Below are 25,825 nucleotides of genomic sequence, written 5' to 3' on the forward strand. Positions count from 1 at the left end.
TGTCTTTTTCAACAATTTGATTATATAATTAACTTCTTACGATGTTGATATTACTTATATATTCCTTAGAACCTAGATTGATGGCATGAAATAGATATAAGACAAAATGTCGAAGAATAGACCGTGACTGCTTAATCAAAATAGAAGAACCTTGTGAGGCATTGGAAGTCTAAAAAATAATTATAGAACCAAGGACAACAAGAAATAGATATATGAAAAAGGAGAAATTATCCATCTCACCTCTTGACTTATCCCTCTACAATAATATTAAAGTCACTCGTAAACAAATCAACAAGTTGTTTTCTAAAACACAAAATTATCCTTGCATTTAATGTTTAGCTGTCGATTATATCTTTCTAAGCATAAGAAACTAATCAAACCAACACAAATCTTCGTTTTTTTTCGTTGTTAAATAATCAACATAAATCAACTTGTTGAGAGAATGATCAAGGAATTATTGCCATAAATGTTGCTTGGTTTTAGGGTTAATACTATTAATATTTGAATTCTCCTCTTGATGGTTCGTTCCATAAATTAAAAGGATGCAATAGATACTTCACAGAGTTACAAAATTATTTTCATTTTCAATATACATATAGCCGTTGATGAACTGAAGTCCCTTAAAAAAATAGCAAATTGAATTTATTTATTTGATCGATTATCATAAACAAAACTGAAAAATCAGTTTCCGAGGTTGCAGGACTAAAAATGTCAGAAGAAAACCGAATAGGACGAACCCAATCATAAATAGAAATAGATAAATATTCTATCTGGATTCATGGGTTTCCGGATATTCAGAACACATAGAAAGGGTAAAATTTGTTAAAAATGGCTACGACTCGGAGATTGAATAATGGAAAATAGCTTATTTTCAGTAATCCCGCGTGAGGGCAGTTTTGCAGCTAATACGACATTGCCGGGCTCTCAGATCATTCAAAGACAATGGCAACTCAAAGAGATTTGCAAACCAAATATTGTTGTTTTGCTAACAGACTTCTATATACATATATAAAGATCAAGGGGACCCATTTTATTCGATCTGTGACTTAGTTTCTTTGTCAATTTTGTCTCTGTTGAAACAGAGACACAGACAAGGAGGAGTTAAGAGGGAGGGAGAGATGGGCATGGCGAAGGAATCGAGTAGGAAGTGTTCACATTGTGGAAACAATGGACATAATTCAAGGACATGTAATGAGAAGGTAGGGATGAAGCTTTTTGGTGTCAGGATTTTGAAAATAGTGGAGGAGAGTATGAAGAAGAGTATGAGTATGGAGAACTTGAGGTCATGCCCGGTCGATCAGGGCTCTTCTGATCCTGGGTATCTGTCAGATGGACCTGTTAATACAAGAAGACCCACCACCAATGAAAGGAAAAGGGGTACTTCTTTGTTTCATCCCTTAAAACTCTTTCTTCTTTATAATTGAATTTCCAGAATAAGGAGATAATTACTCTTCATATTTCTTATCTTTTGATGGTGGTTCTCATGGGTTTTGGAGTGTTTTTCTCTCCATCCCGTATATAGTTTGATGGTGGTTCTTGTAGGGTACATGTTTGAAAATATGATTGTGAGTCTATCTATCCATTTCTGTCTTCATTAGACAATCCAGTCTCACTTCATGGGTTTTTGTAGGCTATGTTCATATGATAAATTGATAAAAGAGATGCTATTTCCAAACTCAACCCCACGATCACTTGCTCATAATGAAACAACTTTACCATTGCACCAAACCCCGGCCTTCTCATTTCAATCAATCTTCATCAAGCACTACTAAATGGGTATATGCATAACTAGGTTTCCTATCCTTATTTTGATTGTCAACAGTTGACAACAGTCGGGATTGAAAACCAGCTATAGTTGGGTTAAGAAAGTTCTTGTACCTGGTTCTTCAAGTCTTATAAAACAATCCTCAGGTGTGGTGAGAACAAATAAAGTAAGAAGCAGAAATCCTCAAATTTTTATTGGTATGGAGTAGGATATGGTCCCTTGAAAGGAAACCAAATTTTTTGTTTTGAGAGCATGAGAACCTTTCCCTTCCAAACTTAGGTACTGTTCGTTGATCTCATTGCTTCTTGTTTAAAATGGTGATGGGATTGAGTGTTCTGTAGCTTTCTTATGAAACACTAATTTCTTTCTTTCCCTCAGGAGTGCCATGGACAGAGGAAGAACACCGAATTTTTCTAGCAGGATTAGAGAAACTTGGGAAAGGTGACTGGAGAGGAATTTCAAAGAACTTTGTGACTACGCGAACACCAACCCAGGTTGCTAGCCATGCTCAGAAATATTTTCTCAGGCAGACTTTATCCAACAAGAGGAAGCGACGATCAAGCCTCTTTGATGTGGCCATAAAAAATGTAATTCAATATCCCTTCATCCTATTTTAATTGAAAATCTCCTTATTCCTTCATCGATGAATTTCAATAGCTTTAACCCTGATCCCTCCCTCCTTTCTTCCCATTATATTTGTGTTGAATTTTCAAAGTACTAATTTTGAAGTGCTGGACATACAGGGCCCGACTTCCCCAACTGAACCATCTTTGCCTCTTCCAAGTACTAATGAAACCTCAGAGAAGGTACACCTATTCTGTCATGATATAGTTACAAAAGAGAATAAGCTTACTCTCATGGTCATTAGTAATTAGTTCCAATAAGGTGGAATTGTCAATTGAAACAGATTTTTATTTGCCCTGTCATTGAGTAATGTTGCTTATATTTTATGCTTCAGGCAGGTGTTTCAGCTCAAATTACAGCTCAAGTTGCTGGTCTAGGATTAGAATCTCCACCAATCAGCCCAGTATCTGTAACTTCTGGTTCTCCCAATCTCAACCAGATCCCATATACGGTATGAATTAACTGCTAACCATCTTCCCTTTTCTCAATTTTCATCTTGCCCCCGTTGCTTTGACAAGAATAAACAATGTCTTGTATCTGAACATGATCTAAAGTGACCAAAATTTATTAGGCAAGCCTCAATGACTGAGGAAAATCTGAAGAATGTAATAAGTTTTGTCTTTTCCTTTTCTTCTATGTTGTTATACTAATCTTTGGTTTCTTAAACAGGCGGGATTTGGTGGCATGAGACTGAACTATCCAGCAGTTAAAATTGTTCCAACAGTATCCTACATCCCATTGATGAATTATCCCAACCAAGGCTATCCATACAGATCTAAAGCTCCCAACAACCTTGCTACTTGTGCACTCATTCCATCGCAGTTGCCTGTCAATCCCTTACCTCCACTCCCACAATGTACATCTCAGACAGATCCTGGGGCTTCATCTACTGTGAACACTGATCTAGGTTTGAGTGTTACACCAAATCAACCACCTGACCGAGACAAATTGGCTTCTCAGTCGTCCAATTTCGGTGGGGCTATTAGAGTTGTCTGATATCTTTATTTGTCTTCTCATTTTTTTCATTAGAAGTGAATGATGAAATTATTTTTCAGCTCCAATGAAAGAAAGCTATTGTCTCTATTCTTTTTCAATTATTCCTTTTTAAGTATGTCTAAGCTTTAATTTTACTTGTATGGTTTTGCAAACCTTAGATATCGTATATTTCTTTTCCTCCATAAAGCCAGATAAAATACTCTGGAGAATAACGGAACCGGGATCTTGCACTGCTAATGCAGTAAAGATGGTCTTAATTGCAAGCGTATTCTACCATTAACATCACTCTGTTCTGCTGACATTGACATTCACAATGGTCTGATCCTCATTGCTTTGACAAGAATAAAGTATGATGGTGTTCCTTCAATTCCAGTTTTTACAGAGAAATCCAGTATACAAGAAACCAAAACTGAACTGATTAGCACCCTTAGCCCTAACCAGTTGATTTTCCAGGCTCTTTCAGATTTCAACTATTTGAATCAGAAATTGCTGGTGATCCTAAATATGGACTATCATTTCAGCATCAGGCTTCTTGCATTCAGGTTATATGTTTACTGATATTGGAATAATCACATGAATGACCAAAAGAAGCCATGGGAATTCTAGTCACTACTTTAGATGAAACATTATATTTTCTTTATTCTACGAGTAGAGCCACAAGTAAGTGCTGATCAACAATAGAATTAGATATATGATCGCATTCCCATCTCTGACTGCATAATCTCCTCAAAAGCTTTCATATCTGAAGGAAGCAGACCCAGTGTTAGGATCTTGTTCTTACTCTCTTTTCTCTGGGCATGGACAACTACTAGTTCCTTCTGCTTACATACATTTCTCATTTGCTGGGCACTTCCCCAACCAAAATCAATATCATAGGAAAGCAATCTAGACCATTGGTTGCCTATAAATGCTCTATTTAGTAGTAAATCGGTTCTTATTGCTTCTATGTTGTCCATGATAGATGCAATATATTCCAGGTAGTCATTCGGTGATCGAATGTGACCCAATTTGAGAGCCTTGATGATCAAATCAACTGCAAATGACAATGGCTTTTCAAATAACTCTCCTGCACTACATTCACAACTTGTCATCAGAATGACATTGCCAAAGTACCCTTCTGGAAAAGATTGACCCATTCGATGCCCTCTATCAACAACAAATAAAAGCTTTGAAGGCTCAGAAGGGTTCATTTTGAGGACCTTGGTCCATGCACACCATATAAATGTCATGATCACTAAAATCTGTGGCAATCTTTATGGTTCCATCTTTCATCCCAATTTCCTTTAGTTGCATCAGTTTTTCGAGATCAAAAGCAAAGGATTTGAATATTGAATGTTCATCTCGACATAAAATGGGAAATGTTGAGTAATTTTCACTCATTGGAGAAATACTATCATCATGCTTATGTTTAATCTTAATGGGTTGTCTTGGCTTCAGTATAGATCTATCTAAAAGTGGATGAACATTAAGGTTAAGCCTCTAGCAATTGCCCATGACTTCAAAAATGAGGTTCCATCACTAATGCAATGGTTCAGAACACACCTAAGAACGAAGCCTCCACAACGGAACCTTGTCACCTAAATGACAAAAAATCTACTACATCATAGAATGCCTCAATTATGAAATCAACTTGATCTAATACAGAGAGGGTCTCTAACTACCTATAGATCTTCACATCTGGTTACTAGCCTCCAATGTAAGATTGTTACTTCTGCCTTTCGTATATGTAGAACCTCAGCAGATATAACTAAGCAAAGAATGTCTCTAGATTACCTGTACTGTAAGCACTGGCATATCGAAAAGGTTATTTGATTCACTGGGAATATGAACTGTGTATTGCAAGATTGCGGACTGTAAAATCACCCAACTCACGAAGATTGCAATTTGCAACTCCTTCAACAAATGATACACCTTCTCCTGTCTGGGTTCTGTACAAGACTCCCTGCAAATGGATAAAAATGAACTAATGCCTTAGCCAAAGCTTGTTTGATTGTTTCACAGAATCACAGGGATTCTCCGTCCTCATTGCATCCATCTGGAAGCCAAATATAACATATACAGGACCCATTGGTAAGCTTATCTGCAGGAAACAATTAATATAGTCCATCATTAAATTAAGTCTTTATTGTTGGGCGAACAAGATCAGGCTTAAACTATGTTATTGTAAGTGCTTCTCCAGTTTCATATGAACCTTCCATTGAGTTGCCCTCCAACCTGCAGATAGCCTTACTGTAAGCTATCTTTGGTGGCTTAATCTATCAATCGTAGTAGCTATTTGCACAAGCAAAGGTTTGCATCACCTTTGTAGCTCGATGAATGGGAATGGGGACTGGTTTGGGCACTGTGACACACTCATACAACCGGAGTGAAGGACTCTTGAAAGCCTTTGAAAAGACGAAACTAGTTGAGACAAGTTGAGTAACTAAGAGTCTGTTTGGTTTCCCGAATCCATGGATTTGAAATGAAATGGGATTTCAAATCCATGGATTCATGGTTCATAAAATTAACTTCTTTTACTTGAATCTGGTGAAACAAAATCTGTGGATTCATTATGAAAAACTGTTTTATTACTTGAATCTGTGCAATGAAATCTGCAGATATCATCCTGAAAAATTATTTTGATTACCTTGAATCTGTGGATTTGAAACCTGTGGATTCATCTTGATTGCAAGACATTGACTTTGTTAATTTGGTATATTTTGTATATGAAAATAAATACTTCAAAATAGAAAAATATGTAAATTGACTGGTTCACTTTTAAATTTGTCTCCATCTAAGATATTCCATGACCAACTATCATAAATTGCGTTTACATAATGCTTAGGTATTGCCTATACGTCATGGATTCTGTGTCCAGTCTAGAAAATCCCCAACTGATGTTCCTCTCAGATTGGACATGCCAACCCTTTTAACACCCTGGCTTTCATATGCTATATTATATATGTTTGAGAAATTATCAGCTTTCCATGCATCCCTTGGAGATCAAATGCCGTAATTTATGCCTTGAAAATGTGTAATCTATGAATAATGATTGGCAACTAACTCAAGTTTTTAACCTAGCTAACATTTTCATTCTTTCTATGTTGAGCTGTGGGCAATTTCTGCTCTGCAGCCAGTTTTGCAAGAAAGCCAATGAAAGGTATTATTAGCAGCAGCAGCATAAGCAATAATTCTTTTACTGCCAAGTCTTTTATACCTGGATGGAGGATTCTTCTGATCATCCAAGTTATCAGCAAGCAATGATGGATCAGGACCCTACCCTACTAATTTTGTCTTGCATAAAGAGATTAATCTCCAACTACTAACCACAATAACAATTCATATTTTGGTGGGTAGGACTTAGGAGTGGTCAAAAAAGACATTCCAGTTTTTAATCGACTGAGGAGATCGATGAGCACTTAAACAGCCATAAGTGAACGTGATTAAACCAAACACAAGGAATTGCGTAAGCTGCACAGTGGAAAATAAATCATCCAAGGTTCTGAACAACGATCTGGATGCGACAAATGTGATTATATGTTCAGGAAACTGATTTTCTTTTTCTTTTTTTTTTTTTTTTTTTTGGGGGTCGGAAAATTCGGGAAATTGAATTGGTGTTATATATATTACCAAAACATAACATGCCAATGGTGGTCATAGCCATCCAAACATACCCGTGGAATAGACGAGTTCTGGTTTTATTCAATCCAATTTTTTTTTTCCCTACCCACCTTGAAATGCAAAGCTTTCAATAAAAAAATTGAGATTTTGATTGAAAATAGAGATGGTTTAAATAAACAGTAAAGAAAGTTTGTTTTCTGTAACAAAGAAAAAGAAAGAAGGTTTGATGAGAACAAAACTAGAGAAAGATTTCAATGGGCATTCATCCATTACAAATATATTCTTTGCAACTGAAAATTGTAAGCAAAAGAAACTGTTAACAGCTCATTCCCGGCTCAAACATGTAAACTTAGCACAAATAGAATGAGAATAACCAGTTATGCACTTTTGCTATTAAAATATCCAGGGGCAGCAATTTGCCAAGCTTTGTATTGATGATTCAATCATTAAATGAACCTCTTAAACCAATATACCAATTCCCCTACATGATCAAGAAATCTCATTGGATGCTCCCAACACTTTCACCACGCATTTTCCATATTGATGGTTTTGACATCCAAACAGTATACAGTTTGAAGGTACTCAAGCTGCAAACCCAGTAGTCAAAAGGCAAAGAATATTTCTGGTTCAAGCGTATGGATGATGTCTGTGTTGATCCTTCTCATGGGATGAATAAGAGGAGCTATGGTCGCGGCCACAATCTAAAATAACAAATAAACAGACTCAGATGGATCAATCCTCCTTCAAGAAAATTCTATGCATCATAAAACAATGGCAGAACACATACATACCTCGTGATGAATGGTGTCTTGATTTCTCTAAATGCCCCCTGAAACACAGAACATAGCTTAAGAATTAGGCATATCAAAGAAGAATGTTCAAAACACAATACAGCATGAGAAATAAAGGTAGCTTGGATAACCTGAATCTTTTCCCTAGTCCTTTGAACGATGACTTCTATCCTTGAATTTTTCCCATTCTCTTTCCAACTCTTTCTCCAGTTCCCTTTCCCTGTCAGAATCCCTTCCATCTCTTACCCTCTCACGGTCCTGAGCTTTTGATCTCTCCCTGTCCTCTCTGTTCCGTTCTCCACTTGCCTCCTGTCTGTGCTCAGCCTTGGACTTCAATGGAGGTTCTTCTCTCATCACTTCATCAATTAAGATATTCTTAGTCTTCATCACTTTTCTTGGACTCTTTTAATTTTTCAATGGCTGCTTTTAGAATTGCACCCTTCAAAGCACCGGTGTCTTGATTGGAAACAGCAGGTACAACCTTGAGACTAGATGTATCGTTATTAGCTACCGGTCCATTTGGTGTTCCTTCCTAACCAAAGGATAAAAATCACTGATAGTGTAAGTTTCATCAATACAATGTTGTAGAATAAACTTAAATTCCATCATCTTGCAAAGGATGAGAATGAAGCATAAGATCGTAATTCACCTCAGAATTTTTCTGCCTTTGTGGGTCTGTTGTCTGTCTTGATATTTTGAATGAATCCCCATCTTTACACACAGGTATGCATGCTGCTTTAGGAAGACTGTATAAGTGTGCTAAAACCCTACAGACTTCATCAATCGCAGACTTCTCTGCATTTAAAACCTTCTACCATGGGGGTTCCTCAGGAAGTGGTACCTGGAATCTTCGAGCAGCCACATATACAACACCACAAACCACAACTTCACTCTTGAATCTAGCACACAAGGTCGTTCGGAGGCTGCTCAAAATAATTCATGGAAGGAAAAATTCAGACATGAAAGCTTGAAGCAAAGCAAGTTTGGTAAAAGTGAAATAAAAAATTTGGTCAACCCTACAAGAAATCAATTATACACTGCTACACTAAAAATATTGACAAACATATTAAAATGCAACACAGTTGTGATATGACTATCATGATGAACTAAACAATGTTACACAGAAAGGGAGTAAAACCAATAGTTCAAGCCATGGGGGCTAGAAATACAAGCACGAGCTTTCCATAGGCAGAGCTGTGGATGGTCGACCTCCTAAGGTTAAAGAAAAGTCCCCAAAACCTCTGACCTCTTTCTCATTCTTCAGAATAGTGTTCCAAACAACACAATTTAGTGTCTGGACACTTAATGGTTATTTGTCACTAGAAACTGGAGCATCCGTTGGTCATTCATATGGGCAGGGAATTCTTCAGAATGGCCACATTTCAAAATAAATTGTCTACTGGGTTTGACTATGTGCCAAATAACTTATTGAGCAAAGAAACTATAAAGTTATTTTGGAATTTTTAAAATTAAAATTAAACTTAAAAACTCATTATGTTATTTTGTATAAAAAAGTTTTTTTTTTTTTTTCTTTCTTTTTTTCCTCTTGTACCATATAAAAAGTACACGGCTGTGGATTTTTATTTTTTTTCCCAGTGTTTTGACACTAACTTGCACCGAGAATGTCACTTCACCACTGAAGTTGCGACGCAAAGGGCTACGCTTTCAAGTCTCGACCACTCTTTCTTTCTTGTTATCTTCCTGGGGAACTATTACCAGCGGCTCTCATAGCTCCAAACGTCGCCATATACGCCACTTGTTTCCATGGCTACTTCTTCATTTTCACTCTCATTTATCCCGTTTGATCACCAAATAGGCGACGAAGCAGAGCTTTTCCATGGCTATTACCATTTCAACTCCTCTGCTTTTGCATTCACCTGTCTCTCCTTATTCTTCTCCCGCGTTTCACTTCCAGGCTAAAACACCTGTGCAGAGAAGATACCTGCTTCAATCGTGGACCAAAAGAAGGGGCAGTATTTATTCTTCTCTTGTTGAAGCTCGTCCAAATGTTCGAAAGGAGGACATTGTCATCGTGGGTGCTGGAATTGCAGGTCTTGCAACCGCATTGTCTCTTCACAGGTCTGTTCACCCTAAACCCTTATAAATTTGGATGTGCGTTTTCTTGGAAATTATGAATTGGACACTTTATTAGGCTTGGAGTCCGGTCATTGGTGCTGGAGCAAGCGGAGTCACTTCGAACTGGTGGAACCTCACTGACGCTCTTTAAGAATGGATGGAGCGTGTTGGATGCACTTGGGGTTGCTGATGAACTCAGGACCCAGTTTCTTGAAATCCAAGGGTAAAATTCCGGTTTTAATATCATATTTTCTATAAGATGCTTTTATTTTTAATAGCTCCATACCACTGGTGGTTGGTTTTTCACAATCTTAGGTGGTTGCCGACATGGTAGCTAATTTGTTGATTTTGAACTCCTATGAAGTTGTTTACACTCTTGTTGTTTGCATATGGGGTGACTCACATTGTTCGTGTAAATTAACTGTACTCCAAGCGAGTAAACTCATGGTATCTACTGTACTGTTGAATGGAAATTTAGATGAAATCATAACATCTAATGTGTTCCGGCATGCTAAGCATATAAGATAATACTACTAGAGAGATTCATCAAAAGAACAAAGAAATAACACCACTTAAAGATAAAACCTAGGTTGCAAATGAAAGGATGTAAATGGTGTTTCAAACACAAATGCAGCAGCTTGCTTCTTGAAAATCACTGATCAGGCTAGCAACGTATGAATTAAACCAGTTATTTTCTCCCAAGGAGGTATAATATCAGAAAATTATCCTGTGGAGGGTGGCACCTGTATAAATACACGTTAATCCACATATCCATGGTGGTAATTGATATCATTAAACTTTTGATGTTTCTTCATCATCGTCATCTTAAGAAAATAGCTGTTTCTGTTTCATTCTGTCTTGCAAAACTAGGAATAGGAGATTATTTAATATTTGTTTTGTTGAGTCGTGTTTGTCTCACCTTCTGGATGGTATCAGCTGTGCAGGATGGTGGTAAAGTCAGAAGATGGAAGGGAACTGCGTTCCTTCAAGTTCAGAGAGGAAGCTGAAGGGTAATAGATCTTTCTCAGTAATGCATTTTGCACTCAGTGAAACTTTAGATATCCTTCCTATGTTTTTCCTATCCTCTGGCAATCTGAGGCTCATCTTATCTCTGTCTCTTACAACAGCCAAGAAGTCCGCGCTGTGGAAAGGAGGATACTTCTGGAGACTCTTGCCAATCGTTTGCCATCAGATTCAATCTGTTTTTCTTCTAAGCTAGCTAAGATTGCAAAAGCTGGGACAGGTGAAACTCTCTTGGAACTTGTCGATGGGACACAATTACTTGCAAAGGTACCTTCCACATCTTCATGGTGACCAGTAAAAGTCTTACCTCTTTCACATTTTATGATTGATCTTTCAGTTTAGTTTTCTTTTGCTTTTCACAAATAATTAGTATAACAATTGATCTAGCCAGCTTAGTTTATGTCTCTTTAAAAACCAGAGTTAGACTTGGGGAACCAGTTGGGGGTTGGGGTTGGTAACCCATAAAATGGTTTAGCAAGGACATAGAATATAGGGTCACACACACAGTGGAATTGGAAAGCTGCCACCGAAATCCTTCCAAACTAGGAAACATATTTGCAATCTGCAGTAAAATTGTTGGGTTTCTAACTATCCGTGACCAAATGATCATGGTCCAAGCTGCTTATCCCCTGTCCAAAGGTTTGATGGTTTTTTTCCTGCTCTAGTCAATAGCTATACTACATAGTTGATGATTTTCAGAATCATTTTAAACCTCTAACAGGTTGTTATTGGTTGTGATGGCATCCGATCAACAATAGCAAAATGGATGGGATTCTCGGAGCCCCGTTATGCTGGACACTATGCCTTCCGTGGACTTGGATTCTACCCCAATGGCCAGCCATTTGAACCCAGGGTGAATTATGTCTATGGAAGGGGATTGCGTGCTGGATTTGTTCCGGTTTCACCCACAAAAGTCTATTGGTTCATCTGCTTCAACAGCCCATCGCCAGGTCTGTGTACTGCATCTTATCTTGAAATTGGAAGTTTGGTGTAATGATAAAAGCAGCAAAATTACTTTGCCATTTTGTTTTCTTGATGAACTGTTTATGGTTTTTTATGTGAGACACCTTTTCAACCGCTGATTTTTTTTTTTTTTTTTTTTTTGGAGGGTTGGGGGGGGGGTGTTGATGAATCCCAGTGTGACTGGCAGGAATAATTAAACAGCTGAATTTGGTGAAGTTTAAAATAAAGGATCGTATTGGACAAGGAATTAGGATAAGAATGATGAAGTGGAGGTGTGCCTAAAGTGTTTACACAATTCTTTAAATAATTAAGAGGAAAATTTCTTAGTAGGACAAAAACATATAAACAGACATTATTTATTGCTGAAATGAGAATTTTGAGCTTAACAACATTTAATTTAGAAAAGATAAAATCAGAAATTAACAAATTAAAGCTAATTTAAGATAACTCTGATATATGATAAATCATGAAAAAGTCATTTGAGATGGTATGGACATGTACAATGTTTACCTTCGAACATTCAAGGATATGGATTGGTGATTTGGCTTAGTTTTAGGGACCTAAATGAGCCACTGGTAGGTTTAAAATGGCTCTAGCAAATGTAACCATAAAAAAATGCATAGCTTTCAACTAGTTACATCTATGCCTTTTAGTGTAGATATTGTGCCTGCCCATTTTTAATTCAGTAATGCTGAAAATAACCTGACCTGTAATGATCCTATGCTTGAAAATCATTCCTGATAAGCTGGTCTCATTTTGGTTTTGCATATTGCTTGAGCTCATCAGCCTACTGTGCTAATCAAGAAGGGAGAGGAGAGAAATTAAACTCTCTATATCCGAAACTGAACTAAACCTCTTATGAACCCCATTCCTGACAAGCTGGTCTCATTTTGGTTTTGCATATTGCTTGAGCTCATCAGCCTACTGCGCTAATCGAGAAGGGAGAGGAGAGAAATTAAACTCTCAATATCCAAAACTGAACTAAACCTCATTTGAACCTGAAGTTGTTTGGACACCTTCATTTTGTGGTTATGTTTGTGTGATAAACTAAAATGTATTGAATACCAGGTCCAAGGATCAGTGATCCTTCTATTTTGAAGAAGCAAGCTCGAGAGATGATCAAAGGCTGGCCATCAGAGCTGTTAAATGTCATAGACATGAGCGCCGAGGACACCTTGAGTAGGACACCTCTGATGGACCGGTGGTTGTGGCCGATCGTAAGCCCTTCAGCTTCAGCTGCTGGAGTTGTGCTGGTGGGTGATGCATGGCATCCCATGACTCCCAATCTTGGGCAAGGAGGCTGTTGTGCACTGGAGGATGCCATAGTTCTGTCAACAAAACTAGCTGGTGCGCTGAAGTCTAGACATACATCTGTGGATGATGCTTTAAGATTATACACCACCGAGAGGTGGCCTCGTATTTTTCCCTTAACAATACGTGCAAACCTTGTTGGAGCACTTCTGCAGTGGGAGAATCCAGTAGTTTGTGATGTCCGGAATAGCATTGTTGTGCCTAAGCTAGTTCGGTTGCGCCCATTGTTGGAGCATACAAATTTCACCGTTGAGCCTTTGAACTAGAACCATGAGAGTGATTCCTGTCAATGGAACCTGATATTGGGGAAGATTCAATACAAAAGTCATGTACAGCAGCCAAAGTTCTTCTTTCAGGCTATTATATAGTGAATTTTGAATTGTTCTATGTTAGAAGTACATACAGGCTTGCAGTTTGTAAAGCCCGGGAACTTGCTTATTCCTCTGTTATACGGAAAGATGTAAAGTGAAAATTTTACTGTTCATATCAGGTGCTTGTGTGTGTGAATGAATAAGGAAATAATCATTGTTGTGACCATCTATTGTCAACTTGTTATGTGTCTAAGGGGACTATTTTGGTGCATGGACATTAGATTGCACTAGCCTATTATGTAATTGTTATGTAATTGGTTAAAAGGCTTAACTTAATTCATTTCATTAGCTTCAAAACTTTTACACACTGATCAAGTATTTAATATTTATTATCGAAATTGGCATTAGATCAAGAATTTAATTCCGAAAAGGAGGCACTATATCAAGAATTCAATTTCGAAAAGGACTTATCTAGGAGAGGCCTAATGGGTGAACTAAATCGGGAAGATATTGAATCGTTTAGATTTTGACAATTCACACTTCAAAGGAATGCAGTGTAGGCCATTAAAAATCAATTTTCTATCAAACAAGTTTTCTCAAATGGCAGTCAAATTCTTTTTAAGTTTACAACAATAATCTTTCCAAAAAGAAATTTTCATAAGTAAGCTAAACATTGATTCTTTACTATCAAAATATATTTTAGGATACTTTATACCTATATAGATATCTTCTCTTATTATTTTTTGTCCATTTTGAGAAGAAGTTTAATATTTCGAGGCATTTAAGGGGTATGTGTTTGGTTCATGCTAATCCATTTTTCTCCATATAGAGAGTTTTTTTTTTTTTTTTAATTCATTTGGCTAGATTTATAACACATGTTCAATCTATAAACGTAATAATCTTCTAAAAAAATGAGAGAGAAAATATGGATTCAAATCAATCTATAATAAATCTAACCATGTAGACTGCATAAATATAATATTTACAAGAATCAAAAACTCCTAAAAGTATATTAGGAATTGCAAAAACTAAATTAAAATTAATAAAAATAAAAAAAGCACAATGATAATAGTAATAATATAAGTTAAGGAATTAATTTTAACAAAATAGAGGGAAGGGAAGGGAATGGAACATGTGTCGGTGACATGGCAAAAGTCAAAACGACCAGAGGGCAATGTGGTAAATTAACGGTTTCATCAATTTAACATCTCTTCCCACCTTCCCCATTAATGTCATACGAAGTTTTGTTTATCCTCAAGACTCGCCTCTGTTGACGCTTCTCTCTGATTTCGCTCTTCTTAGATTTCGTCTTTACGTTTATTCTTTCATTCAAATCTCGCTCTCCTTAGAATCTGTATTCATCATTTTACAGAAAAGGTACGAGTTTTATATTCGAATTCGTGCCGTGGAATCGGAAGGGTCTCAAAACCACCCTCGGTGCTTGTAGATCAGTTCTGCTCAGCAAAATCCAGTCATGAATCAGGAGTAGTAAGTTGCAGTTTCCTATTCCCATAATCACCCAACTGTTTAATTCCGTAACCGTTAATGCTAGATAAATTTTCATTTTTTTAAAAAAAATCTCATATTTGTTTACTTCTTGTTCTGTTTGGTTTAATTTTGCGAGATCCGTGATAGTTTTGCTCTAGCTTGAGCTAGATTTATTTGTTCTGTATATTTTCCTGGAGATCTCCTGCACTTTTTGGTTTGTTGGTGTTATCGCGAGTGATTTTTTTTTTCTTTCTTATTTTGGGATACCAGGAAGCGATCTCTCGGTAAAATAAAAATCTTGGTATTGTGGTATTAGATCCAATATGTAGTTTTGTTGCTTCTGTTTGCAATTTAAATAATCGAATTCTGTTATCTGCATATTTCTTTTAATTCTTTCTTCTCCTTCGCCTTGATTGTTTATGAGTCCCACTTGGTCTGTACGATTTCAGGTTTCGTGATCAATTTTGAATTGCAATTTAAAAAACAAAAATGGCTTATCAAATGTGAAAAGGCCCAAAACGGCTGCTATTGGTGAACGTTATAATATTACCAGATCATATGTTCGTTTTCTTTCTTTTCTCATCGTGATTTGTGTTTGTCATCCTTACGTTTACCAGCTAGATTAAGGACTCCTCCCAGGAAATACTTTTTTTATTTCTTACACTCCTGTGGTCAGAGCAAAACTTGCATGATATATCACAAACGTACATATACTTACAGTCATTTCTAGTTGCCATCCGTTGGCATGCTGATTTGGTTTCAGACTCCCATCATTCTGATGCTTGAGGCGGCCAAGAGCTTTGGCTACGCTGTTGCACCTAGGAATTGGGTTTCCCTTATACTGTTCTTGTTCAATTGCTTGATTGTTTTATGCAAGTCCTTGTGTATTCATAATGGCCAAACAAGATATTGTCAGTGGGTGCCAGTTTAACTAAGATGTTGAATTGGTGTCCATTAATTTGACCATGTATGCTCTGGGGCTTCCTTTAACTATTGCTATATTAAGTAAAGAAGCTTGTATAACTTTGATCAAAATATGAACTTTCCTTCCATTTGAAATTATGACCACTTTGCTTGCTAACCCTCATTTTGAGATCCAACTAACTTAATGTGAAATACTTCATAACCTGTCAATGTCAATTTTGAAGAATAACAGGAAGATAGATTAGAAGGTTCACTTTAATTTGGTTTCAATCAAACTTAGCTGCCTACAATTTTGAGATATGGAGGAATATCTGAGGAACAGTAGGGTACCTAACCACCAAATTCTTTTTCTTTATAATTCACCAATAAATTCTGGGACATTAGAAATGTTATTATGTCCTACAGTTTTTTCCTAATGAATAGAAGGAAGCATAATATTTTTGTATAACTCAATTTTGAAGAAGGAACCTTATTTCTTCTGTGTTTTCTCTCATGCAGTGATTATCTATTCAAGCTTTTGCTTATTGGAGATTCTGGTGTTGGCAAGTCATGCCTTCTCTTGAGATTTGCTGTGAGTTCAACGATTGATAGTACATTTTATCACTTCCTAGTTGTTACAGTGTGTCTTTGGTAGCTTCGATATTGTGTGGATTTATTTTCTGATACCACAAGTTGGGTGCTTATGCCAGTCATCACAATCTACTTGAAGGATTAGGAGTTCTCATTCTGAATACCTAACATATTAGGAAATCTTCGACCAAAAAAAATATATTAGGAAATCATGAAGCTTAATTCCTCCTAATGTTTCCGACTCTACTCTATGAACATTGCCCCCTGGAGTCTGTTTGGTAAGGATTTGTATTTTCCCATCTATTGCTTATTAATATTGGTTAAGTCCATCACCTTTTTTGGCCCGAGTCCATTGTACAGAAAAATGCTGAAGTATCTTTTGGTTTACTGAGATCAAATATGAAATATATGTAATTCACTCTGAATTCAGATATGTTGAGTGCATTTCAAATGCAAATTAGTTTCAGCTTAGATCTGAATTTCAATTTCTGTTCTCATGTACCCCCATCAATCTCAAATCAACAGAGAATAATTTAATTTTTGAATTACTATTTCTCCATACAGTAGTATTCCCATGCCCTACTGGATTTCTAAATTGAAATCATATGCTGCCTTGTAGCATTATATAGTGCTGATATTTTCATATCAAAGCTGAGTGATTGGGCACTTGGGCTTTGACTTCATAAAATCATATCTTGTCTAAAGCCTTGGAATGTTCTTTAATGCCAATTTAGATGTGTTTTTCTATAAATTGATTTTACTTTAGTGACCCATGTTAAGTGTAAATTACTGAACTTAACTCTGCATGTATGTTGTTTCATTTGTTTCTGTTAAATGCTATATTGTTGTTTTATATTGGTTGACGTTTACAGTTTTCTAGTTTTGTTTACATTTAACAGTACAGGTGCAGGCATTGATATTGCACTAACATCTTTTTCATCTCTCAACTTCAGGATGATTCATATCTGGAGAGCTACATCAGTACTATCGGAGTTGATTTTGTTAGTACCTTTGACCTAATTAGAACTTTTCTCTCTTTCATGTAAATTTATGGTTCTAATAGAAGCTTTTATATTTTTGTAGAAAATACGTACTGTGGAGCAGGACGGGAAAACCATTAAACTTCAGATCGTGAGTTTTTATTGCTGTTGACCTCTTATTTTACACCTGGCTTTTCTTTCACTGACATTATCTTAGTATGCATCCGATAATGAGACCTCTTGAAGAGATGTATCCTACCGTCTGGTTCATTTCTTCCCCAAGTTTTGTTGTAGAACAAGACCTGTATAGAGTTCACGCTGTGTGCAATTTATGCACCTAAAAGACTCCTGCTGGTAAAAGTTCTACCTTATAATGAATCTTGGGACTGTACGACCTTCTCAGTTTTCCAATCCCCTCTCCTCGGTTTTGTTGTTCTACGCTTGTCCTCCCACTCTATGTGATCCTAAGTTCTGTGCAATCAAGTCATCAGTTGTCTGAGAGGGTGATAACCATGTGGTGCTCCTTGTTCACCCAGGATGGAAGAAGAAAAGGAAAAAAAAACCTTATGGTGCTTCTTTGCCATACAATGATTATTGTCTTGCAGTTTCCTCCTTACATTTTGTATCTTCTTGGCATAATGGTGCATTTTGCTAGGAATGTTGTTAGGTTCTGTCTATTATCATCCTAATTCTCTGTCATGAAGCATCTTTACTTTGTACTGACTATTTAATTAATCCTCTGGCTTTTCTGGGTCATGCAGTGGGACACTGCTGGACAAGAACGTTTTAGAACAATTACTAGCAGCTACTACCGTGGTGCACATGGGATTATAGTAAGTCATCCTTTTGTATGCTGTACTGTATGTTTTAAATCATTTAAGATGTCTCATATGGTTAAAGTTTATTTATGGGGCAGGTGGTGTACGACGTGACAGACCAGGAGAGTTTCAACAATGTCAAACAATGGTTGAATGAAATTGACCGCTATGCAAGTGAAAATGTCAATAAGCTTCTGGTTGGAAATAAGGCTGATCTCACTGCCAACAAAGTGGTGTCTTACGAGACAGCTAAGGTAAAACCAGTCATGCCAACATTCTCTTTCTGGGTGGCAAGTTTCTCTTTCAGAAATGTAGCGGTTGATTAACTTTGTCTCCCTTTTCACTCTCTTGTTTTCCTATCTGAAGGCATTTGCTGATGAGATTGGGATCCCCTTTATGGAAACAAGTGCAAAAAGTGCTACTAATGTGGAACAGGCTTTCATGGCTATGGCTGCTGAGATTAAGAATAGGTATCTTCCCTTTAATCCTAGCTATCCAATTGTGGTTGGGTTTTGAGGGGTTTTGTATTAAGGAATACTTGTTGAACTCATCATCCCCATCCCCTCCCCTTCCCGCAGGCAGGTTTATAGAAAGGATTGCTTACTTGACCTCAGAATTTTGCTTTTCAGTTTGTTTTTTTTCTTTTTTTGGGGGTCTCATTTCTATTCCTTCCTTGGTTGCAGGATGGCAAGCCAACCTGCTATGAGCAATGCCAGGCCTCCCAGTGTGCAGTTACAGGGACAACCTGTTAACCAGAAGGGTGGCTGCTGTTCTTCTTAGAGGAGCATTTGTTGGTGCACGTAGGTTCGTTGATTCCTATTATGGCATGTAAAACTAGCGTTCTTTTCCCTTCCTAGTGGAATTGAAGACTCCTCACCCTTCCAACCTTGTGTTCATTTCAGCTGTCTCAGATTTGTTGCTTAATTCCATTCTTTTCTAATATTTGATTTGTAAGGCCTGTACAAATCAGGATGTTAGTCAATGTTAGTATTTGATTTCTCTATTCCACTCTTATCTCCATCTCATGTCGCAGTAAATTTTATACTACTGGATTAGATTATAAACACGTGTGCCTTCTGATGAGGTTTTGCAGCAACATTATCAATGCCAAAGCTCAAACCCCGGTCTCTTCTCTGTAGAAATTATCATTGAAGGTATAAAAATAATAAAATCCAGCAGAAATACGTTCTGTTAAAAGAAGCACTTATCAAATGAGTGTGCGGAAAAAAGAAATACCTTCATGCTTAATCTGGGTGGATGATCTGGGTTAATTTCTTTGGACAAGTGGAGGACAGCAGAGGACACCTAAACCTCATTGAGAGCGTGCGAGATGTCATACTCCGCTACCAAAGGGCATTTAAGTGGAACTGGTAATTCCAAAAACATCATTCACTTCTCAAAGCAATTTGCAGGTTGCGAGATTCTTTTTTTCTAGGAGCTCGAATTGTCTCTTAAATGGCTTAGCTAAGACAGACCATGATGTTTGTCTGCACAACCCATCTGCCACCCAACACCCAAATTGTAAAAAATGTAAAACTACTCAGATAGATCCAAGATACACGTGCCCTATAAGCTCATATATACCAAACTTCGACCTCAATAAGACGGTAAATGAATGGGTTCTCGTGTCTCAATATTCATCAAATAGGCAAAATTCATAGCAGTAAGACAGGTCACTTGAAAGGGAAAAAAACAACAGAAAAGATCCACGAAAGAAATAAAAATCCTAGAATTTACACTTTTTAAGAACATAAATAAATACGTTCAGATCTCGATACAGAAAAACATAATACTTTTCCTGCTCATATCCTGCCACCAGAGTACTTCAAATGCAAATGGCGAACCCAAACAAGTAAAAACCAACGATGTCCGGAAGATGAACGACACCAAGTTTCACTTGACACCCAAGATTGGGAACTCTCCACGATCTTCAATGGAAGGGGCCGCGTCATTGTAAGTCATGCTGCCTCCACTGAAACCCCCCCTACCACGACCTCCACGGCCACCCCTCCGTCCTCCAGGGCTGTAATACCTCTCACCTTCTGCAGGCTTTAGAAACTCATTGATGCTGACAGACTGTATACGCGTAAAAAAAATAGCAGTTAGTCCACTATGAATGACATTAATGCAATGGAATCAACAGGGGTCAACTTGCCCAGACACGTGCCCATGTAGCCAGCAGGGGAAGTAGACAATAGAACCAAGAATAATCAGATCAATCACTAGAAATATACTTAGGTATCATACATGAAGTCGAAGTTTCAAGCCAAAACAATCTGTGAACAAAAACAAATACAAACCAAAACCATCCAAAAAGCCAACGTAAGCACACGATAGAGAGCACTATTGAACTATAGTATCCCAACAGGTATGCTGGTACAACCTGTTTTTCTCTCCCCTGCCTGTCTTGAAATACTTCCCCCGCCCCTCAAGTAGACACATAAAGGTTAAGGGTGCTAGGCTGCTAGCATACGGCAAACCACCATCACACCCAGCTTTTTCCATTAAATATTAAAAAAAGATGGGTGTTGAACACTGTGTTTACTGTATTGTGATGACTGTTCACGAGCCAGATTAAGCCCAAACATGAGATACGATGGGTCAAAGAGACTCTAATATTGGATAAATAGACTTAGGTTACGTGAAACAGGCCACTAATTCAGGACTATCAAGAAATAAAATTTCATCAGAAGCACAGTGAAGGAAGCCAAAGAGGATGTTATGTATGAAATTTCAGATCTTTTCACTCTTGAGCAAATTAGGGTTTTGGGCTTTGGGTTTGGGGGTTTTGATAGGCCAAGGGATATCTAATTGGGTAAATTTTGAAGGTCTAAGGATCCAAGTAGGTTGGGTATCTTCCAAAAATTTATGGTTGAGAAGGAAACAGTCGTGGGGTTGGGTTGGTTAAATGGGGAATTCTTGGGTGGATCTTTGAAATCTTCTCTCTTCCGGTCTCCTTTTCTTTTCTTTTTCTTTTTTTCTCCTTTTTTCCCTCTTCTTTTCTTTCTTTTATTTTTTTTCCCCAGTTTTTCTTTCTTTTCTGGTTTGCCGCAAGAAGCAGAGGGGCCGACGGGTTGGGGAGGGTAAAAGGACTGCCATAGGGATTGGGAAGTAGGGAAATGATCCTAGAAGGATCGTAAAAGGGAGGGTAAGGGTTCATGGGTCTGCACAGGGTAGGGGAGGGTTCCTACAGGGTTGTGATGGCACCAGGATGGGGATTCTGCTTTGCACAGGAGCAAAACAGGGGAAGGGAAGGCCGTGATGGGTGGGAAAGACGCTGGACTTACCTGGAATTGATCTGAGATGAAATATGCAGGTTGAAGACTGAAGATAAATGCCAGATCTGTTGATAAAGGCAGAAGATGAATGCTGGATTGCAGGAAAAGTAGAAAGCTAGACAACCGCAGGGTCCCCCTAAAAGTAACCCTGCCAATACCTCCTTGACTGTGAACTCTTAATAATTTTATTCATCAAAACTGATTTCCACTATGGTAGGCATGAGAATTTATAGCCTTTACAAGACTCCAAAAGAAAATCAAATTCCAAAGACCTGACTGACCTAAACTTAACACTCCTCACCAGACTAGCTAGCTCTAACTGAAATAAGAAACTTAACTGGGATTCTACAATCAGATTAGAAACCCAACTAAACACTCAAATCAACTAAAAGGAAAAAGACCAAAAAGGACAAAAATAACCCTAGAGGGTGGGGCATGGACCTAGAGCTATTGTGGGTCCTGTTGGCCTCTTTTTCCGTTCACATCGTGCACACACATCAAAAAGTCAAAACAAAATAAATTGAATTTGCTTCATTTTTACAGAAAAATTGTGGAGATTTAACTAAGCCGTCAAATTATAAAGGAATGTCAAGCACAACCTATAGCCACCTCTGAATTTGCATGCTAAATGAAATTACTAACGTTGCAGGTAAAATACATGATTAACTTTATGCATTTACTACATACCTTCTTAGCTTTCTCTTCCTTTTCAGCAATCTCTTTCCTCTTATCTTTATCAGAACCCTAAAAGTAAATCAAGCAATTAAAGTAAACACATTTGCTTCCACCTGCTTAGTACAAGAATTAAACAGAATATTTAGGATGTTAAGTTGGCTTCACCAGTTTGATAAAGATATCATTATTGTCCTTTTTGCTGGAAAGTGGCTGCATAGCTTCAAACTCTTTGTCCACAACAACCTTCCTTTCCTCGGCCTTCAGTGCCAGCAAAGCCTTCCTTTTTTCTTCTAGAACTTTTTCATACTCGTCAAGAGTCATCTCCTATATCAACAGGAAAAAGGAAAGAAAGCAAGATCAGTACCAAAGTGGAAACACTTTTATCCTCAAAAACTGAATTCATGAAAGTGCAACAATGAAAACAGTCATAGGTCCCAAAAATCTGATTTCTGAGAAAGCACATGTGGCCCATACTGATGACCACAGTGACTGAATGCAAAAAATTATTACTTTGACACAGATAAGAAGCCATAAACTGCAAAACTGCTTTCAAAAGGTAACTCCCCAAACCCAACTCCCTCACACACACTCTGCACTCACCCCGCCCCCCGATGGTAGCAACCTGAATCACTGCCAAGTACCTAGTGATCATATAAAGTCGATCTATATTGTCATAAAAACTCCTCTTGAAAGTAAAGTATCCTTGTCATCAGTTGGTATTGCTTGACAAACAAACAATGAGAGAAGGAGGGAACAAAACTTCAACTTCAAAAACAGCACCACCTACTGGTCAAATAAATAAAACTATGCCACAATAAGGATGACCTAGGTGTACAGACGTTAAATTCAAACCAAAATTGGAACTGGACTGAATAAGCCAAACCAAATCCAACAGATGCAGTCAGCTTTGAATTTCGCATTTCAGAACACATTCACAGCCAAAATAGCAACCAAATTTGGACACTAACATACTTAGTATATAACTATATATTAGTGCAAGTACATTATAATTACAATATACAAAGGTTAGTATTAGAGTACCAAAATAATGGTATATAATAACATATCTTAGTTAATAACGTGTGCCTTAAGAGTTAATGGAGTCACAGACGAAGCACCTAAACCGAAATCAAATCATATACCACCAAAAAAGAACCAAAACTAAACAAGAAAACTGGAACCAATTCAGCTCAATTCAGTTCCCACAACTCTCCGGAGCCAAAAATCAAACCAAATAACCAGTCAAGACCTATCCAATTTGAATGATGATACAAATGTCCTTTCTTTTCTTTTAAGTAAATAATCACTCCGTGCCACTACTAGTCAAAAATGATGCTGAGTGTAACAATAATTCTGACTACCTTATTCAGCTGAAGAAGCCAACAGGTAAAGGGAGTCAGAAGAACAAAACAATCCTAGCTCACTGAATTCTGGGTGGGTCAGGTAGCACATTGTTATTCAATTTACACCCTAATGAATGGGATTTTCCTGTGATCAACATTTAATTCCTCTAGGATGATACCAAAAAAAAACTGCAGTGGATTTTAGATTAAAGAAAAGAATCAAACTAAATCATAAATCTAGTAACCTTCTCTTCAGGTTCCTTCTCCTCTGGCTCATTCACAGCATTTTCCTTGCTGGCATCTGCCACTTCTTCTCCTGGCTTCTCAGTGCTCACATTCTTTTCATCATTGTTGGCAACTTCCTCTGTGTCCCTATCAAAAGGGGAAGGAGGTTTTAAAAAAAATGTTCATGGTAAGAAGGATACAAAACATAGGCAACAGATAAGGCCATACATGTGTCTAAAATAATTCATGTATCAACGAGTTACTCACTGATTAAGTTCGTCAGTGGAAGTTCCCCAGTTCCCACGACCAGCTCCTTCACGTTTGAATTCATTTCTATTGAACATAATTCAAAGGTTGAAAATACTCAATATTAATACACATAAAAGTAACTGTTGGTACTCAGTTGTCAAGGAAAATAAATATTAAAATGTATACTTACCCACGTCCTGTCCCACTCCTTCGATCATATATCCTTCTTGGACGCTCCCCGTCAACAGGTTCATCATTGCTGAAACCACCTCTGCGGCCGCCGCCACCACCACCACGGTAAGGCCCACGAGGTCCACCATAGCTACGCCTCTCGGTGGTTTTCCCAGCATCACCATCTTCAGGGGCGTTGTAGCCTCCAGAGATTCCATTGTTGCTATATGTATTTTCATTGTCAACCACTTCCCGATCCCGACTAAATCCACCACCACCACGTCCACGCCCAAAACCACGCCCACGCCCATAACCTCCGCGAGCCACTTCATTCTTAGCATCCCTCACTACGAAATACAAATAATGAACCAATAAGAGTGAAAGATCACCTAAAGGAAAGTGATAGATTCTCTAACATGAGATAGCTTAACACTAATCTAGAGACAGTAAACAAACAGGAGAGGATTTGAACAATAATTAATTAGTGCACGATGCACTACAGATAAGCAAGCAACCTCTCCACCACAACCCCTCCAAAAAAAAGTGAATTATCTTAAACTTAATCTTTCAGAAAGATGATGAAGTAAATAGGTTGACGATCAAAGACTTCCGCCACTCGATTGGTTACCAGAAAAATCTATTAAATGAACCTCATCAGCACTATGACTCAATAAAAATGGCATTTAGAAAATAAAAAAGAATAAAAAAAATTAACCGTATAAAGCATCCCACGCAGAACCGAAAGCTCTGAACTCACAAGCAAACGAATACATCAGAAACGAACACTTAAACGACAAGTCTAAAGGCTCCGACATAAAAGAACACAAATAAGCAAACGATCACTAACTACGACCAACGTCATGATAAAATAAGCAACCATCTCAAACACACTTCAATCGAAATATATTAAAGAAAAACAAACAGATACCAAATAGGAAGCGAACAAAAAACAAGCATGTCTAATTTAATAGAACAGGTCAGAAACGGAGATGGGCAGAGGAAGAAAAAAAGCTCACCAGCCTGAGTAGGTGGAACAGGCTTGGTTGGAAGCTTAGCCTGCTTGGGCTGCTGATTCTGGACAGTGGCCTGGGTTGGATCCAAGGCTTTCTTCGGGATGACGACCTTAGCGATCAACTGCGATGGGTCATCGTTGTCGTCGTCACCCAACAGGTCAAAAGGATTCGCGGATGCCATTTCTGTTCAGGACCTTGAAAAGCCTTCGAGCGATTCGATATCAATAGCAACAACGAACCCCTAGCTTTCTCTGAATTCCATCGATTAGATCTATAAGATACAACCTTGAATGACCCTCGCCAGGTTCCTTTCTTTCACCTCACAAATGAAGAAAAGGATAGAGAAACCCTAGCCGCAATGTCAGATACACAGAAGAGCTAGAAATGAGATAAGTACCAGCAAGCAAAGAACATACAGAACGATACCTAATCTGAAAACCCTATTTATCTCTTTGATTGATAGCACTTGCGGGTTCTTATTATTATATGATTTCATTGTCTCGTAAACAAAACTAAATCCCAAAAATACCCCTCTTCTTGCAAAATATTTGGAACGTGCCACTTTTAACGCCGCCAAGTCGTTGGCCGTCGACAACCGTGGAATTCGATTTGTGAGCCTCCCACAACGAAT

At 37.8% G+C, this 25,825-nt stretch overlaps 3 protein-coding genes and 3 pseudogenes across 4 annotated transcripts; 3 read left to right on the forward strand and 3 right to left on the reverse strand.

The window, feature by feature from the left end:
• Nucleotides 1-1,089: 1,089 nt before the first annotated feature.
• LOC149013080 (uncharacterized) lies at nucleotides 1,090-3,385 on the forward strand (annotated as a pseudogene).
• Nucleotides 3,386-4,068: 683 nt separating this feature from the next.
• LOC149013081 (omega-hydroxypalmitate O-feruloyl transferase-like) lies at nucleotides 4,069-5,583 on the reverse strand (annotated as a pseudogene).
• Nucleotides 5,584-7,612: 2,029 nt separating this feature from the next.
• On the reverse strand, nucleotides 7,613-9,542 carry LOC149013082 (cyclin-L1-1-like; annotated as a pseudogene).
• LOC149013083 (monooxygenase 3-like) lies at nucleotides 9,486-13,686 on the forward strand. Of its 2 annotated transcripts, XM_089159748.1 has the most exons (6): nucleotides 9,486-9,855; nucleotides 9,929-10,075; nucleotides 10,797-10,862; nucleotides 10,980-11,142; nucleotides 11,597-11,825; nucleotides 12,907-13,686. In XM_089159748.1, exons 1-6 carry the CDS (start codon nucleotides 9,614-9,616, stop codon nucleotides 13,413-13,415), a joined length of 1,356 nt encoding a protein of 451 aa, XP_089015874.1. In that variant the 5' UTR covers nucleotides 9,486-9,613; the 3' UTR covers nucleotides 13,416-13,686. The 2 variants fall into 2 exon arrangements, with proteins under 2 accessions (XP_089015874.1, XP_089015875.1); XM_089159749.1 differs by lacking the exon at nucleotides 9,486-9,855 and having other exon boundaries at nucleotides 9,985-10,075; nucleotides 10,789-10,862.
• Nucleotides 13,687-14,703: 1,017 nt separating this feature from the next.
• LOC149013084 (GTP-binding protein YPTM2) lies at nucleotides 14,704-19,983 on the forward strand. Its single transcript, XM_089157844.1, has 8 exons — nucleotides 14,704-14,948; nucleotides 16,371-16,443; nucleotides 17,396-17,443; nucleotides 17,526-17,573; nucleotides 18,184-18,255; nucleotides 18,339-18,494; nucleotides 18,607-18,710; nucleotides 18,924-19,983. Exons 1-8 carry the CDS (start codon nucleotides 14,935-14,937, stop codon nucleotides 19,018-19,020), a joined length of 612 nt encoding a protein of 203 aa, XP_089013970.1. The 5' UTR covers nucleotides 14,704-14,934; the 3' UTR covers nucleotides 19,021-19,983.
• Nucleotides 19,929-25,642, reverse strand: LOC149013085 (RGG repeats nuclear RNA binding protein A-like). Its single transcript, XM_089157843.1, has 7 exons — nucleotides 25,198-25,642; nucleotides 24,201-24,528; nucleotides 24,029-24,094; nucleotides 23,782-23,908; nucleotides 22,359-22,517; nucleotides 22,206-22,262; nucleotides 19,929-20,316 (listed from the first exon to the last, which is right to left on the reverse strand). The coding sequence occupies exons 1-7, from the start codon at nucleotides 25,373-25,375 to the stop codon at nucleotides 20,134-20,136; spliced, it is 1,098 nt and encodes a 365-aa protein (XP_089013969.1). The 5' UTR covers nucleotides 25,376-25,642; the 3' UTR covers nucleotides 19,929-20,133.
• Nucleotides 25,643-25,825: the final 183 nt, after the last annotated feature.

This window comes from Hakea prostrata, chromosome 6 (genome assembly GCF_041222555.1).
Source record: "Hakea prostrata isolate BN-2017 chromosome 6, UWA_Hpros_2, whole genome shotgun sequence".
Lineage (NCBI taxonomy): Eukaryota > Viridiplantae > Streptophyta > Magnoliopsida > Proteales > Proteaceae > Hakea > Hakea prostrata.

Coding starts and splice junctions, on each gene's coding strand:
- LOC149013083 (XM_089159748.1), top strand. CDS start 9,614: ATGGCTATTACCATTTCAACTCCTCTGCTTTTGCATTCACCTGTCTCT. Junction 10,076..10,796: donor CAGTTTCTTGAAATCCAAGG/GTAAAATTCCGG, acceptor TCAGCTGTGCAG/GATGGTGGTAAAGTCAGAAG. Junction 10,863..10,979: donor TTCAGAGAGGAAGCTGAAGG/GTAATAGATCTT, acceptor CTCTTACAACAG/CCAAGAAGTCCGCGCTGTGG.
- LOC149013085 (XM_089157843.1), bottom strand. CDS start 25,375: ATGGCATCCGCGAATCCTTTTGACCTGTTGGGTGACGACGACAACGAT. Junction 24,529..25,197: donor TGTTCCACCTACTCAGGCTG/GTGAGCTTTTTT, acceptor TGTATTTCGTAG/TGAGGGATGCTAAGAATGAA. Junction 22,263..22,358: donor ATGATATCTTTATCAAACTG/GTGAAGCCAACT, acceptor ATTTACTTTTAG/GGTTCTGATAAAGATAAGAG.
- LOC149013084 (XM_089157844.1), top strand. Junction 18,495..18,606: donor TGTCTTACGAGACAGCTAAG/GTAAAACCAGTC, acceptor TCCTATCTGAAG/GCATTTGCTGATGAGATTGG. Junction 18,711..18,923: donor GCTGCTGAGATTAAGAATAG/GTATCTTCCCTT, acceptor CCTTGGTTGCAG/GATGGCAAGCCAACCTGCTA.